Here is an 18151-nt window from a genome sequence, read left to right as displayed (position 1 = left end):
GGTCAGCGAGGCAGGGTCTGGGTGCTACGAGGAATTTCACTGTGGGTAGGATAGGTACTGATGTCAGGTGATACCCTACTCCCACCTTGGAGCACAACTACTCATCACCCATCACACGCAGCACTGACAGGAAGACTGATTCTTGATTTCGTAATATTTCTGACTGCCTGCTGTTTTGACTCACTGGATATAGAAGAGTCTAATTTCAGATTAACATTCCAGTTGTTCCCTATCAGATTGTGTTGTCAGATTGAGAATTTGTATTGGATAGTTCACACCTATAACATTTTGTTTTCTGCTTCCATTGATTTTTCTTTGGAAATTTGTGGTAAGGTCTTATGGGACCAAACTGCTGCGGTCATCGATCCATAAGCTTACACACTATTTAATCTAACTTAAACTAACTTACACTAAGGATGACACACACACGCACACACTCATGCTCGAGGGAGGGCTCGAACCTCCGACGGGGGGGAGCCGCGCGGGCCATGACAAGGTGCCCTAGACCATGCAGCTACCCCGTGTGGCTCCAATTATTGAAAGAATGTTTGTGCTTAACCAAAAGAGTTTAGTTTGTTTCCTGATTCCCAAGATTTGTCATTATTAAGCTGAATTGTTGGCTGGTTAGTTGATTTGGGGAGGGGGCCCAATAGTGAGGTCATCGGTCCTGTGATCCAAGATGGCAGAAACTAAGGGAAGAACAATACAAACAGCACAGTCCTGTTGATGGGAAGGGGAAACATGTAAACAAAGAAGCTAAAGCTAAAGGAATGTCGGGGCAGCAGGAAAAGTAAAGAAGATGGGGGGGAGGGGGGGTGATGGCGAGAGCAAGGGGTGCCCCAGAGGCACTATGCATGATGAAAAGCCCAACAGGGACAACAGCAAGGGAAGAAGACACAAGAAAAAGCACAATAAATCAGACAAAATGTAGGAAAATTGGGTGGGGGGGGGGGGGGGGGGGTGGCAGACCGTGGTGGAGGCAAGGCTGAAGGTCTCCCACAGCAATGCCCACACTTACTGGGGGGTTCCTATTCCTAAAGATAATTCATGTACTTAAATCTGGAAGGACAAACCACTTTTGCAAAGAAAACCCGAGGACGGACTTAACCCCCCACCCCTCCTTCTGCACCAGACAATCAGGCAGCTCATTACTCGATATAGTCATATAGCTGTGAAGCCAAAGGAAATCAAACAAACAAGCAGCACGGCCAAGATCAGAAAGATGGTCGCGGCTGGCAGAAATCAAAGGGTGCCAGGAAAAACACAGGGTGATAGCTTGAAGGCCATTCATTGAGTCTGTACATAACAAAGCTCATGTGAGAGATGACTAATGAAGCAGAGGGCCCAATAGATAGCCATCAGTTCAACTGTGAACACCCCATACATGGCAGGCAAGAGATGGTATTCCGTACCAAAAGAAGATGTGAAGCCATATCCCACATGACTAGCAGATTTAGAGCTATCAGTCTGAAAAACAATAGCATCTTGAAACTCCCGTAAGAGTGGGTGGAACAAACAACTGAACACTATTGGAGTGGGGCAGAGGAACTACCCCAGATTGGGGGTGGGGGGAGGGGGTGTCTCAGGAGAGAATGTGGGAAACAGGACAAAGAGGGATGATGGAAACCACAGCGGAAAGAAGTGATGTGGAGCTCACCTGAGGGAGGGCAGCAGGGGGTCAATGACCCAAAGCAGTGGAAAGAATAGACTAGGAAGGGTGTACAGGAATGACAGGGTTAGCAATGGTATAGGAAACCAGGAGCTCAGATCGCCGAACCAAAAGGAGAGGGGAAGGATTCCAGCATTAACCAAAAGACTATCAACTGAGCTAGTGCAAAAAGTGCAGGTGGCCAAATGGATACCATGATGATGGACTGGCTCCAAGAGGAGCAGTGTGAAAGAGGCACCTGAGCCATAAACTTGACAACCATAATCCAGATAGGACATAACTGTCACCTGATAAAGGCAGAGAAGAGTTAAACATCTGCACCACAGGAGGCGTGGGCAAGGAAGAAAAGGACACTGAGTCTACTGAAACAGTCTATCTTCAGAAGGCAGATATGGGACAACCAAGTCAGCTTGTTTCAAAAAGGAGACCCAGAACCGGAACTGGGGGACCACAGTTAGGCATTGGGCATGAAGGTAGAGCTCTGGATCAGGATGGACTATAGTACGGTGGCAGAAATGCACCACCCTGATGTAATGGGAGAGAATGAAAGCCATGTGAGAGTACCAATGTCGAAGTGTGCTGGATGGCACACTGGACCTGTTGCTCTACAGAGGCCACTGAGTGGGAACTAGTGCAGATACAGGAATCATCCACATAAGAACAGGGGTGACCAACTATCTGACAGAGGCCACAAATCCAATAAGAGGAACGAGGAAAAGGAGAACAATTAATATGGAGCCCTGTGGAATGCCATTCTCTTGGGTCTGGGGAGAGCTGGTAATAGTGCCAACCTGAACAGACAATGACCAGTGGGACAGGAACAGTTGAATAAAAATTGGGAGGGGAACCCAAAGACCCGACTCGTGGAGTGTAAGTAAAATGTGACGGCACCAAGCCATGTCGTATGCCTTATGAAGGTTGAAGGAAACTTCTACAAGATGGTGGTACTAAGGAAAGGTATGCTGAACTGTGGTTTCCAGTTGAAGCAGATGATCAATTGGAGACCATCCCTCCCGAAAGCCACACTGGTAAGGAGATAACACATCCTGCGATTCGAGGACCCAAATGAGCTGACAAGCCACCATCTGTTCAAATAACTTGCAGTGGGGACAGGTCAGACAGGTCAGAGTGATCAGCCGAAAACTTTTGACGAACGATGAATATGAGCTTAAGCAAAAACCACAACAATGTCCCTCCATGGAGAGGGGAAAACGATGCCAAATATGGTTGATCGTCTGGAAGAGATATTGTTGTTTTGGAGGATTGAGATGCTGAAGCAATTGGTTATGGATGGAATGAAGGCCAGGGGCTGAATTGTGGGATGAGGAGAGGGCCAGAAGACATTCCCATTCAGTAAAATGTTCATTGTGGGACTCTGCCTGATAAGGGATAAAACATAAGTGGGGAGCTTCAGCCTGCTGTTTCTGGATCAGTAAGGTAGCTGGATATGAGGCTGATGCCAATGCTGTCGCAAAACTGGTCACAAAATGTTCCGCAAGAACCAATGGATCCATACAAAGGCCACTTGGTAGGGCAAAGCCCGAGATGGAAAACTGCTGTTGGCAATTTTGGAGGGTGCTGAGCATAGCCAACACCCGTAAGAAAGGGGCAGAGGAACCAAGGGAAGAGACAAAGCATTCCAAACACACTTGCTTACTGAATTTGGTTAGAGTAATGGGCTTTGGCACGAAGCCATTTAAAGGTAATAAGACCAGTGGAGAACAGGTGCCACTTAAGATGTTGCAAGATGTGACAGCATCATGGATGTTGATGGCAATGGCTGCACTCCACCATGGGACAGGCTGGTGGCAAGTGGGGCTACTGCACACTGGCTCTGGTAGTCCTGCATCACACGCCTAGCCCGTACACCTGCCACCACACCCTCCCGCACTCCCAGCAAACAAACATGCTGCCTCCCTCCAAGCCACTAGCTAGCCATCCCTTGCTCCTCTTCCTGACTCCCAACTCTCTCTCCATCTACCCACCCACCTAACACACCCCCACCCCACCCCGTCTACCACCCACACTGCAGTCACAGCAATGTCCATCCAGTCCACACTGTATAGCAAGTTTTCTCTTTCATGTGTTCTATCGACAACTCAACTTCTGCTTATAGCTTCCACGGAAGATATATAAGGAGCCATTATTGAAACAAATAGTAGCTGGATCTGGGGTGGTGGTACAAATGAAGCATTTAATAATATTAATTTGACATCATCCTAAAATGAATCAAGATTTTAACCGGCAAAAAGAACACAATCCAGAATAGGACGACCAGTGATCAATAACATTTTCTGGCTGAAGTATTAATAAACATGAGATGTATTACTCAGCTACTGAGAAATTATGGTTATCTAGATTTTTGCAGTCTACAAAAATTGCAGACTCTAATATGGGGCTCAAAAATAGAAATATGTAGGCTTTGTCTTTCTTAATGAAAAGCTACACATTGGACTAATGAGATAGATATTATTTTTACAAGAATTTAAGTTGGAGATGGTACAAATCAAAGCTTCACTTAATATATTGCCTAATGCACTTTCTAGATTACCATTGGGTATAGATAATAAAAACTGAACTGCAGGATGTGAAACCATATTTGGAGCACATTTTATTGCAATAAGTTACTGTAATAATCATGTAAGATAGTCAGCACAAAAATAAAAGATGGCGTGTGATATGATGGATACTTTGGTTCTACTGCAATATCTTGTAACCAAGGGTCATTATTGGAAAGTGATAAACATATATGGCTGTTGTTGGGTTTGGTTGTTTTGGGGGAAGGAGACCACACAGCAAGGTCATCAGTCTCATCATATTAGGGAAGGATGGGGAAGGAAGTCGGCCATGCCCTTTCAAAGGAACCATCCCGCCATTTGCCTGGAGCGATTTAGGGAAATCACGGAAAACCTAAATCAGGATGACCAGATGTGGGATTGAACCGTCATCCTCCTGAATGCGAGTCCAGTGTGCTAACCACTGTGCCACCTCGCTCAGTGCGGGAATGGGGAGCAGAAAAGGAGAGGTGCACAGAGGGGGAAAAGCAGTGGGTGTGTTGGCAGAGCGCTGCACAATGTTGGTGAGGGGACAAACTGCAAGGAAGTGACAGGACAGAGGGGGTGGAAACTGCTGGTTGGAGGGCAGGGGTATAGTCGGTTACCATATGTTGAGGCTAGGATGATTTCAGTAGTGGAAAAGTGTTATAAGGGTAACTCCCATCTGTGCAGTTCAGAAAAGCTGATGGTGGAGGGAAGGATCAAGATGGCCTGGGTCATGAAGTAGCCATTAAAATTGAGCATGTTAGGTACAGTTGCATGTTGCATCACAGAGGGGTCCACTTTGATCTTGGCACAGTTTGGTGGTGGCCACTCATCCTAAGGGACAGCTGAATGGTAGTCATACTAATATAAAAAGCTGTGCAATGACTGCAAGAGAGCAGGTATATGACATAGCTGCTTTCACCAGCAGCCCAGACTCTGATGGGATAAGGTAAGTCTGTGACAGGATGGGAATAGGAAGTGCTAGGTGCATGGATTGTGCCTGGGTCTTCCACAAGTTTATAATCCCTGTGGCAAGGGGGTAAGAATTGCGAGTGGTGAAAGGATTAACACAAGCAGGCACACATCAAGTGACATGTGATGGCCTGCTTGTGTGAATATGTGTGTGTTTTCTTTTATGAAGTAGGCTTTTGCTGAAAGCCCAATGTGTAAGAGTCTTTTCATTGTGCCTGTCTGCAACTCAACATGTCATCTTTATGGTTAGTAGTAATCTATCCTTTCATAATATTGTTGACATTCCAACCCAGACTTTCCACTGTTCAATATTAAAATTTGTTGCTCTAGTCAGCATGGATTTGTGTCATTCTAATTAGATGATTTTTTTTTTTCCAGAGTAAATCTAACCAAATATGAAAAATTTGAAGGCTGACCAATTTTTTATTTTATTTTATTTATTTTTTTGGGGGGGTGGGGGTAAAACAAGGGACAGTGCTGGATCTCAAAGAAGCACTAAGGAACAGTCAGCCTAACACATCTTTGATGATACTGCTGCCACAGTATACAGGAAGGCCAAGGAGATTTCAGATCTCATGAGGCATTCAGTCACACTTCAGAATGCTACTGACAATATACCTGCAGATGAAGAGAAGGCAACGGAGTTCAGGGACCACTGAATGAAGTGGTTTTACAACACTATACACTGTGTTGATGTAGGAGATAATAGAAGTGTGGTTTCTAACACATTACAGTGAATCGTGGAATTGTTTGATATAGCAGAAATGCTGCTGACATGCTGCTCTACACAAAAGGAGACTAGTGGACAATGGCTGTTGAGAGGGGTAGTGTTAAGGGCAGATCCAGTAGTGAAAACAATCCACTACAGTATTGATGTATCCAAATAAATGAACCTAAACGGAACAGAACCTGTAATACTAACAGCAGCATTAGTAGCAGGGTAATTTGTTAAGGTGTTTTACAGTGGTTATGCAGTGTTAGAAAGTATTTGTAGTATTAAAATTTTTGCAGTATTAGCATTTTATGTAATGTTTGTAAGTACAAGGAATAAATAAATAAAATTATTATTATCCACATAAATATGAGTTGTATGGCCTATGTTAACCATCCAGACAATACACTGTAGTTGTAAAGAATAAATGAGTAATGGTTGCAGTTTCTTCCCACTTTCGGCTGTTTGTTGTAGTAACACAGCAAGGTCATATTTGTAGTAAGAAGGCTAAATCACTCAACCAACTGGGCTGTTGTCACTGTGACTACTGAAAAGATGATGTCCTTCTGCGGGAACCATATGTTACTCTTGTATCTCCATAGATATCCCTCTGGACATGTTGCATTTATTGTATGGCTATGTGTATCATTGAGGCAAGCAAGCCACCAAACTTCAGTAAGGTCCTTTGTTCACATGACAAATGCTTCCTTAGACATCATGAGTAATCCACAGTGCTTAGGTAGAACTAGAGCCGATGCACGGATGATTTTGATAGTGAAACTTCCTGGCAGATTAAAACTGTGTGCCCGACCGAGACTCGAACTCGAGTCTCGGTCGGGCACACAGTTTTAATCTGCCAGGAAGTTTCATATCAACGCACACTCCGCTGCAGAGTGAAAATCTCATTCTGGATTTTGATAGTGTTTTCTGGTATGCCTGAAGCAGTGAATATCACTGCTTTCTTCTTGGCCACTCTGTTCATAAGTTCACTGTTGATATACTTGCATGTAGAATCTTTCAAAATTTGAACAACCTTCTTGTCATAATCCTGGTGTGGCATGATGATTATGGCAATTTATCCTCATAAGCAGGAAGCACCACAATGCTGATATCACCTCACAGCTCCCGGAGTGTAGTTCTACCACTCTTCAAAATATATATTGTGGTTAGTTTACAACAACTTTATCTGCTCCCTTTGTTGTGAGTGATCTAGTCACTTATTATACTACACTCTTGGCATTCAGAAAATTTTAGACAGCTGCCCAGTAATTTCATTGTGAAGATATCAATGTGTTTTGCAAGAGAGGGTGTTGGCTACACCTGCAACTCACACTCTTGTGAATAGCCCACAATGTGTTCTCTATATATTTTCCTGTCGCAGAACTGAAAATTATATGAGCAAGATGTGAAGGACTAATAATTTTTAGAGATGGCGACAACTCTCAGTATCAGACAGTTTCTCTTACCAGTACCATGTTTCTTGGCACCTGACAAAAATGAGGCAACAGTTACAGGAGTTTCAATGGAGAACAACAGGAAGTAAATACAATTCAATATCTGGTTGGTTTCCTTCTTGAAAGCAAATACACTAACCTGTAACGAAGTTGCTGCTTTCAAAAAACGAGGTATTTTTTCAACTTCTGGTTTCATGAGAGTCCACAAGTTACGTAACCGTGGATTAATCTGTAATTCATGAGCAAGTGTAATTCCATGCTGCTCCTTCAACCTAGAATATAAACATTTTACTATAGTCTGGTCAAGAATGTTCAACCAAATCAACGCAAGCAAAAGACAGTATAAAAATAAACAAAACAGGGATATACTGATGAGAGTTGGCATGCAACAATGTAATGGAGCAGTTCTAGGTTACAAATGATGTTTTAGCATCTCTCACATATTTACTATGAGATATGAATTGGAGATTCCAGAAAGATATTTATACAATTGCTTTAAATCATGACACAGAAGGCATTCTTTTACACTGAACAGTAGTGTTCTGGAGCACTAAGTTCATATTCTACACTGAGGGAGGTGGCATAGTGACTATGACACAACTGCATTGTACTGGGGTAAAGATGGCAGTCTACAGATTTTGATTTATATCTTACTTAGTTTTTCAAGATCACAGCAGGTGAATGAAATTATCGTTCCTTATCAAGTTCATGAGTGATTCCTTGTTATACCCCAGTTCATTCAAGTAATTGATACATCTCTAGTGAGCCAGATATTGAAGATATGTTAGTCTCTTTTTTCTTTTAAAATAAAATTAATAATTCCAGCCCAATCTAAGCAAAACAGCTCCAGATCATCACATTTTCACTAGAAATATCATTTGTGACTTGTGAGTACCTAGCATACATTACAATGCCACTCAAAAAAAGTGTTTGTGTTTAAATATTGTTTATTGTAGTGCTTTTGTTTTTCCACCTACTACACACACATTTAAACCATAAGGTTTACCTAAGTGGGAGAATGCCACATTCACGTGTCCATGTGAAGCATGGATTTGTCACATTTAGTCCACACACTTGTAGCGATTCTCCCTTTGCCAGGCTGATGGTAAATGCAAATGCAAGTTGCACCAAAAACTGCAAATGTTTGAATTTGAATAGCATATCTGTCAGAATAACTGTGGTGCATGGCAATAGTACACCTTCTCCTGTGGATCTCCATTTAAAATTGTAGCTTTGAAGATACTGTTCATCATCTTTTTTTTATTGACAGCCTGGTACCATTGCAAAGTTGTGCTGGATTTATATTCTGGAGAAGAATGATAGGCACACCAATTTTAAATAGTAAAATGTGTGGCAGCGTGCCTGCCAAATCAAGTGAATTTAAGAATGAAGTCGAATAATTGACAATATTGTCTTGATTCACTACATTATTGATGCTAATATAGCATGTGTACTTAGTCACTGACAATTTTTGTAATTCTGTGCAATATTAAGAAAAACTTCGAATAGATATACCTATGGTAGTTTTGATTTTACAGAAGTATGTTGGCAATGTCATACACTGTGTAGGTTTATCAACTGGCTTTTTCCCCATTCAGCTGAGGCATCATGTTGGCATTGTAAATGCATATTGTCTCCAAAGCCAATTTTTACAGGTATTATTGTACAATGGTTGATTTGAGACATGCATTAAGTTCATCACCAGCTGTCGAACACAGAATAACTGATAGAGTTTGTCAAAAATCACCATGGGTGCACCACTGAGGAGCTGTTTATTTTCTCCCAAATCTTTGAGTGTATGATGATGAACTTCCAACGTTTTTCATGCACTATAGTACATTCGTCCCATATAATGAGTTAACATGACAAGTAGTTTACTCCTACCAGAATTTTTGTTGATGTTGTATGGTGGTGTCTCAGTGATTTGCGTATTCAATGGCAATTCCAGTTCTGAATGCACTGATGGCCATCATTAAAAGAGTTGCTGCAATTCCAGATTATGCAACAGCTAGTGCAATATTTTTCCATAATTGTATGGTTGTCAAAATAAGTGAAGTAAGACAAATTTTTTCCTGTGCCTCTGAGCACATTTAGGAAATACAATCTGCCATTTTGGCTTGTATTGCACACCTAACTCTGTCATATGCAAAGCATTTTTTGAAAAATTTGTTTGAAAAAAGTTTACCAAACTCATTAAGGTGTGTTTCTTGTTGTTAATCACGCTCAGAAATGCCATTTGCACATTGATTCGGTGTAGCTGTTACCAACTGTACCAGTGCTTTATTAGCGATTACACAACTCATGTCCTGAATCAAAACCCTTGCCTCATTATACATGTTCGGTGTGAACTGTATGTCTAGTTTTTGATTCTCTGCACATATACAATGTAGCATATCTTCATTCAAGTAGTATTTTCCCAAAGATCTTTTGGAATAGATGGGAAGTGTGATGTCAGTATGACTGCAAATAATGTGTGGTTGAGTAGTATTTGGTGCATCAGTGAGTGAAGTGTCCCAATGTGCATCATTTTCAAGAAGACTTAATTTTTGTCAAGGTTCATGATAAGTGGCACACACTTGACCATTCACTGTTCTCAATTCTTGGAAGGATGTCTGTTCATGTATGTTGGTAGACAGTAATTGCAAGTAAAAGCCATGCTGCACTGTCTGGGTGGACAGAGTACAGATGGGTTATTGCGACGATCGAGTATAAATCTCAATGTTCTGTGACAATTTTACATGGTTTGCAATGCTGAAACTTGTTTGCTGATGCGTGTGTAACTTCAGAGTAAGTAACAGTAAATATATAGGTGCACAATGCAAAAAATGCAATTAACATTGCTGGCGGTGGCGATAATGCTCTTGCTCATCCATTTTCAGTTGCGAAGAACAGATGTTGTCTATTTTCATGGTGCACTGCTAAAGGAACAACTACTGAAGTCATTCATGGATTGAAAACGAATAAAATGTACCATCTAGGATGATTTTTATGACAAATACTATTGCATTTCTTACTCCAACAACTACCATAGTGCTTCATTTGTTGACATATCTGCAAATTTATTTTATCAATTTCACCAAATTGCAAATCTCAACATTGATGCGAGCTTGGAATGGTTCTGAGAGAAACAATGAATACAATACAACCCAGTGGTTATCAAGTTCATTATTGTTTTGTACTTTTAATGTGATGAATTTGTCACCAGATTCAGTGAGGGGGCATGTTGAGTGCACCTTGGGACGGGAGGGGGGGGGGGGGATGGCAATTAATGAACCTAAAAAAAACACACACACAAAGAAAGAGAGAGAGAGAGAGAGAGAGAGAGAGAGGGTTATATATCAAGGCAACAGTATCCAAAAGAAATTAAAAAGTTGTAAACTTTGAAAATAAAAAGTTAAACTACAAATTCCATATCATGAAATTCATTATTGTTATTTTTAAGTTTCTTCATTCCTTTATATCTCAGTTTAATACTTCCATAATCAAAAAACTGAAAATCCCAACCAGTAATTAATAATAATATCTGTCTGGCAAAATAATTTTAAATGTATCATCAACCTCCATACAAAATTTCTCTCCATATCTAGCTTTCAAATAATTACAACCTGTAATGTGTTTCATTTACATGCAGCTCACTAATTTTTTGAAAAAATTCTAACAGCTAATGTTGTTGAGCAGATAGAGTAGAACTTTCCTTTCAATATAAAAAAAAATTAATGGGAGAAAAAGATATATTCATTATGAAAATTTTTAATCCTATAAATAAGGATGGATATGACTAATGTGTGGGACAAATTTAAATTTGATATTTTTATTGAGAGAAATAACAAACCAAGAGAGAAACAAGTGAAATGTGGTATCTGCAAATATTATTTTAAACCATCTTCAATTATAGAAAATCTGAGAAGTATGAAATGTAATGCTTATGGAGAAGAAGAGACATTTGAGGAAACTGACACAAAAATATGAGAAGAAATAGAAAAGTCAAATTCTCTCATTTTTTATAATTGTAAAAAAATAGCAAATTATCAACTTAAAGATTATCATATAAAATAAATAACATCCCAAAAATATTAAAAGATTATACTTGTGGTTATACATTTTTTTAAGTTCATCACTCAATAACCAAAAAATTTAAATGTTAAAATATAAGAAACATAGAATGCAATAAAAAACAACTGAGAAATTTATTCCATTGTTATAACGAAATACCTAATACATATTTTATTTTTACATTAGAAGATACAGAAAACTTATTTTAATATCCATACAGTACTGTATTATAACCTTCTAGAACCATTCTTATTATACTGAAATGAGAATTCTTTCTTAATGTTTTCATTTATGAAATTTTTAGTATCAACATCTCTAGTTATCTGGTTGTACTCTAATTGTGTCTTTTCTTTCACTTCACTCTCAATTAATCTTATGAAGTTTTACTTCATCTGAACCATATTTTCATTAATAAAATTAATATCTATATCATCTAACTGGTCATCTAGTAGTATTTCATAAGATTTTTGTAAACCTGTAACATATTAATTGTTACTCATATTTAATAATATAATTAATTCAGATACACCTTAGCTACAGCTCATTTTCCTGTAATTTCTTCTATCTTATCAGGATCTAATTCAATATCCAATATTTCTTTAACTGTTTTGATATACATCTCACTAGTTTCAAAATAATGAGGGCTGATTTCCAGCTTTATCTTAATGAAGTCTTTCTCATAATTTTTAAACAATATATTGCTCTTACATCCAAAATTTGACACTTCATAGACTTCTAAAATCTTATATCATTTTTCCTACAGCTTTCTTTATTCCATCTGTTGTCCAATTTCCAATGATACTTCTTTCATCATAATTGTAATTACATTTATTTATTTTCTCTTCTACTCATTTGATACACAAAGGAAACAACAGCTTTTCATTTTTACCAGTCTTTAGCTGTACTGATAAAACTGGATGATACAATCCTCAAGGTGCCAATACTTGACTGTTTATAAAATTATACCACTTTTTAGTATAAAATCTTGGTCAGGATGATAATCATAATACTGCACAGTAGGGTAGAGACTAATATTATTCTTGTACCAACATTATTTGCTTTAGCTCTTAGTTTTACTGTATTTGTACATCCTCCATAAAAGGCATCTTTTTTATTTAATGGTTTGACAACTTTAGGTAACTGTTTCAATTTCTTTAGCTTTTTGTACACTGCTGAGTAAGCCAATCATGTTCCCACATCTCCACTAAATTATATCCAGCATTTAACATTTCAGTACTTCTTGTTAAAATCTTTTGATGTAGGTCATCCACTGATTCTTTAGTTTTGTTATTAACTGTCTCACCTTTAAAACATATTTTTACAACCATACCAGAAACAACCATGATACTGATAAACAGTATTGATTTCTTTATCAAAACCATCTACTTTCGCTCTGGCTATACTTACTTCTCCACCATTAAGAAAGTGTGGAATATTATTATTGATTAAACTGTTTAACCAAGCAATAGACTCTTTACTACAATAATGATTAATTTCTTTTCGCATATTGAACACACAATTTTCTTTACCTTATTGACTATGCTATTTGAGAAATATTTCTCTTTCTTTTGGTTTCATAGGTTCAACACAATAATGTTCGACATCTGGAATAGATCCTATGTAATTTTCATTCTCTTGTGTATCAAACAAATGTGGGAAATAACCTTTCTTTAACTCCTTGAAATGGAATATTTTTGTGGAGCTACTAAAGGGGCCTTGTACAAAATTACTGCTATCTATAATTTTTAAGAAACTATATGGCTTTATAGTATTTTTAATACAGTACTTTAAAATGAATTGTGAATCATCACCATCAGCAAAAAGAACTATGGAAATATAATTCCTGTTTTCTTTAGGTATATAATTCTTGTTTTCTTCAGGTATATCCACCTACAGGATTCATCATTTGTCTTAAATTTATGAATAGTATTACTATTAAAACTGTGGGCTATAATGAGATTTGGAATATGTATTCCCATTTCTTGTTGAGCTTCATAACCAAATAGTATTCTGTATAGGCACAAGGAACTCTCATTGGTGTTCCTTTTTCACAATATTTGAACTGTTTACCTGTAACTATTTTATGGTCTTCTCAGCTTTGGGAAACATAATAATCCTTGAATTCTCCATTAATACAACAACCATCTTTAATACGATTTTGACATCCTTTGATTACAAATTCTTCATTACATTTCTTTTCACAAATATCACCTTTTTGCAATTTTTATTCCATGAAACATTTATGACTTAATTTTTATCGCTGTTTACAGTTTCTACACATTTCAAAGCCAAATTTATGTTCTTTAAATCTCAAACAAATGCAGTTACATTCTCTACATTTATATGCAATATCACAAACTTCTTCATGATTGTATAAGCATTCTTTATTATAACAGTACCTATTATTTTTACTGCGTTCTCATGGCCACAACAGACAACAAAATTGAAATTTTCAACATAAATACCATTTATCTGCTGCTCAACATTTATAACATAGATTTGAGTAAAACCTTCTTTGTCATATTCTCCTAATTGGTTACATTACATGTTGGTTAACTCTTTTGTAATTTATATTTATCTCCTAGCCTCAACTTCTTAATTTCATTCTCAGCTGGTTCTCTGTCTAAGATATTATTTGTGTGATATGTTAAAACCACAATATAGCTCTAGGACAACACAGATTACCATCGTTATTAATTTTTGTGATGTATCTTTAAGTCTTTTTGTCATCAGCTAAATTTATTTATTTATTTATTTTATCTTTGCTGCCTCTCAGAATTGCTAATACCTGAATATTAAATGTAGTGTTTTCTACATAAATAGTCTCATCAGATGATTATATATATCTGATTTTATTGCACAAAACTTGTACAGATTCTTGAGTACTATCAGATACATTATACACTATAGAGATAGGATAAAACATTTTTGTATTTGAAGCTATTAAATTTAACTTGTATCATTTTCTGAAGTTAGCTTCTTGTACCACACAATTAAGTGCTTTTGTTACATAATCAGTTTCGTCATTGATGGTATTGATTTCTCTAATATCATTAGAGACAAGTTTATAGGTCAGGGACCATGTCCTGAACTTTCACTAAATTTAGATCTAATTTCTTTAACTCAAATAATTCTTCCTTTGATGGTTTATCCTCTTTGTTGCTCAGATAGTTTACTACTGAATGGACATATCTGATCAACTCTATTTTTTTCTTGTATCAATGGTCGAGTTTTTCAAAACGTCAATTCAAATTTGTAAAAGTAATTTATATTAGGTACTCTTTTTGTTCTTTATTTAATCTTTTGGAATGATTCTTGATGAAACTGAAATTACTGCAACACAACTGATTTAACTACGGTATTTCTGATTTCTTTAATTAGCTATGGCCTCTAATGCCAAGAGTTTTTGCTAAAACTTTGAGCTCAACTACTTTCATGGTATTGAGCAGAACAGGTAAATATGAATTGTGTTAGTAATTAAATTAATTACACCATCTTTTCTTAAGCTGTAGCTGCTGTATCCCCTTAAATTATTTCTCTTCAGTATCATGAAGCCTGCTCCATTTTATTCTCTTTTATTAAAGAAAATTTTTTTATTAGATTTGTGTAAAACTAAATTCTCTTAATAACTACAATTTAGAATATAGAAAGCTAATTTGTTGCTTGAAACTTAACACATTCTTTAACATTAATTATATCTGTCTTGTCTATTTGTTTATTATAATCATAAAGGCAAATCTTACCTCTACTTGAAAGCTTATCCTTAGATGTTTAACTTAAGTAAAAACAATTTAAATCTTTAATTTATTGATAACCAATACAGTTTACAGGTTCTTTGTTGTACATCATTTTCCACTGATGATGATAATTTAGAATAGTCATCACATGAAATTCATTATAAATGTTTCTTATAATTATTCGATGCAAAATATTGGTCACATACACAAGGCACTTTAATGTATCTATTTCTTTGATGGTTTCCACTATATTCTTTACAAATGCTTATCCTTTGTACATTTGTGTGAATGAAACTAATCAATCAACTTTTCTTATTCAGAGATTTTCAACTTTTTTGTTTCCATTTACATAGAACAACAATTTATTAGATTTAAGTAAAGTTTGTATTAGCTCCAATTTAATTTTGTTACGAATATATTACTATCATTTACTGACTTCCCTTCATCATAATAGATTTCATTAAAGATTTGAAATACAATAATAATGAATATTAATGATACTGCATACATCAACAATACAAGAATTTTTTCAATGTACATGAATCAATCAAGCAACATGAAACCATTCATTGCATATTACATTTTATTAAGCTAGTAAAATTTTATCCATATAAATGGAGTCAATCATAGATCTTGTCAACAACAAGCTTACATACAATGGGAAACAAGTATATACGATAACTGATGAAAAGAATAATCCTTGGTTTAAAGTTAAAGATGTTGCAGAAATATTGGAATATAAAGACAGCGACTATGCAATTAGAAAACATGTTGACAGAAAAGATATAAAATATTTGAAAATTTCAACCTCGACGCTGTCCCAGAATTAAAATTAGAGACGAACATATGGAACATTTAATGGACTCGATTGACAATGCTTTAGAAATAGTACAAGAAAGAAACAGAGAAATAAATTACTTATTACCTCATGTTGTACCTGAAAAATTTGATGAAAATTTAAAAAATATTCATTCTTTTAAAATTATTTGGTGATAACCATCAGTATAATTATTATGCCATGAGAGTACAAAGAGAAAATTTGCAAATGCAATTCCATAGAATGGAAGATAGACACTCAAATTGCGAAGGAATGTTAAGAGGTAATTATAACCCTAATTCAATAAATTTATATGAAAGAATGAAAGAAAGATCGAGGGGTTGGGGAGGGGGGTGAGAGGGGGAGAGGGGTAGGAAGGGGAGGTGTTGCAGATGGAGAGGGAGAGAAGAGGGATTGAGGAGAGGAGAAGAGTTGGGGAGGGGGAGAGGAGAAGGGTTGGGGATGGGGAGAGGGGAGGAGGATGGGAGGGGAGAGAGCAATATTTACAATATTGTTGCTTTTGTCTCCTACCATCAGTCTATCACATGCTGTGAGTACTCAATTTGCTGTCCAACTAGCTCATATTCAACCAAGAATGGATTAACACCAAATGTGTTGAACGTCTGACAGTTTGCTCTTTGTGTAGTTCACATGACTTGAGGTGTTCAATGTGAACTCAGACCATCCCTGCTCTGTTCATATGACCTTCACCTCAGCAGAAACAATGGCCCAGGCATTTGCAAAATCATTGTTAAAGTAGATCTTCCCGGTTGGGATAACAGAGCATGGTTTATACCTGACGCTTCTGAAGATTTCTATATTACTGGTATGTCCTCTACAAGTTAGCACCACTCCATCCTTATATCAATCAGGAGTCATAACAGCTGATCTGCATCTTTAAGGATGAACAGCAAAAGCTAATAACAGAAGACTCCAAAACAGTCACCATTAACATTCTTCTTGAGCATCCATTGCATGGCAGCTATCAACAGGTACATCATGACAAAAATGCTCTTGGGCATCAATCAAGAACAATGGTGGGTCTTTTGCAAGTACTGACACTTGTAGCAATTTCTGCACGGCCTACTCATTTCCTGCTAGCTAGAGCCAGCAGCCTGATAGGATATGCCAGACTGCCTTCACAGTTAGGTACCTGCCACCATTGTTTTTATTTAAATAAAAGTTACACCAACCAGACTACATCAGGCAACACAATGCATCACCAAAATCAGCTGCATCTTCACCATAAAGCAGAACTGACTGGTTTTTTAAACAATCTACCAGCGTATTTTCCTTTTTTTCTTTTTTAAACAAAGACTTCTATCACTGACTGACCAACTACACCATCTACCACCATCAGTAACCAGCACATACTCCATGAGAGTGACTCAAAAACTGTGACCAACAACCATGTACTCAGACTTTGGAGACTTGTCCTCAGTGCCATCTCCCCTGGAGCAGTCTGATGCATTTGATGCATGAGCTTCCACACTGTCACACTGATAAAAGCGAGACTTTTAAATCTCAAAGAGTTAAGCTATCAGAACTCTATAATGCTTTCAGGTGCACAGCTGAGTAGTTGTTTCCATTTCATACAGAATACGTCAACAGTTGATTGATTCATCTTCTTCAGACGCTGCAAGATATGTTTTAATGCTTACTTGCTGCAGGTTGGAGTATAGGCAGACAGTACAAATTAAAACATAGATCCCGAAGAATATGACTGGATCGGTTGTCAACGTATTGTGCATACACGAAATCAACAAATCTGTTGCACACATGAAAGCTCACCATGCTGAGACAACCTAAGAGGTCATACCATGAAGATTCCTGTCATGGCCACTGATTTATTTCTGCCATGGGATAACTACCACTGCATAAGTTGTTCTTTACACTATGAGCCAAATATAGAAGAGATTTGATGTCACAGTTGAATGACAATGATACAGGATCACAAGGTGAAGCTACTCTCTGTGACCTAAAGATTTCAATGAGCTTTGGCATAGTATTTGAGCAATGTTAGAACACAATTTCAGTTGCAAGGTATAAGTCAATACACTTCCATTAACTCTAAGACTGTAGTGTGACAAGATAATGAAACTTCCAGACTGTACTGTACTTCCCACCTAAGTGAATATACGTCAAACAATGTTGTAGTATTTAAACATATTTTAAAGAATATTTTATGATAATTTAA

General features: G+C 37.3%; 1 protein-coding gene across 2 annotated transcripts in view; it reads right to left on the bottom strand.

The window, feature by feature from the left end:
- Positions 1-18151, bottom strand: part of LOC124798018 (2',5'-phosphodiesterase 12-like) — a 164143-nt gene that overhangs the window by 77577 nt on the left and 68415 nt on the right. For both annotated transcript variants that reach the window (XM_047261219.1, XM_047261220.1), the window contains exon 4: positions 7487-7619. In XM_047261219.1, coding sequence (XP_047117175.1) covers positions 7487-7619 — 133 coding nt within the window. The remainder of the gene's footprint in view (positions 1-7486; positions 7620-18151) is intronic.

This window comes from Schistocerca piceifrons, chromosome 5 (genome assembly GCF_021461385.2).
Source record: "Schistocerca piceifrons isolate TAMUIC-IGC-003096 chromosome 5, iqSchPice1.1, whole genome shotgun sequence".
NCBI classification, from domain to species: domain Eukaryota; kingdom Metazoa; phylum Arthropoda; class Insecta; order Orthoptera; family Acrididae; genus Schistocerca; species Schistocerca piceifrons.
Note: the sequence above shows the minus strand (reverse complement) of the source record. Positions and strands in the feature narration are given on the sequence as shown.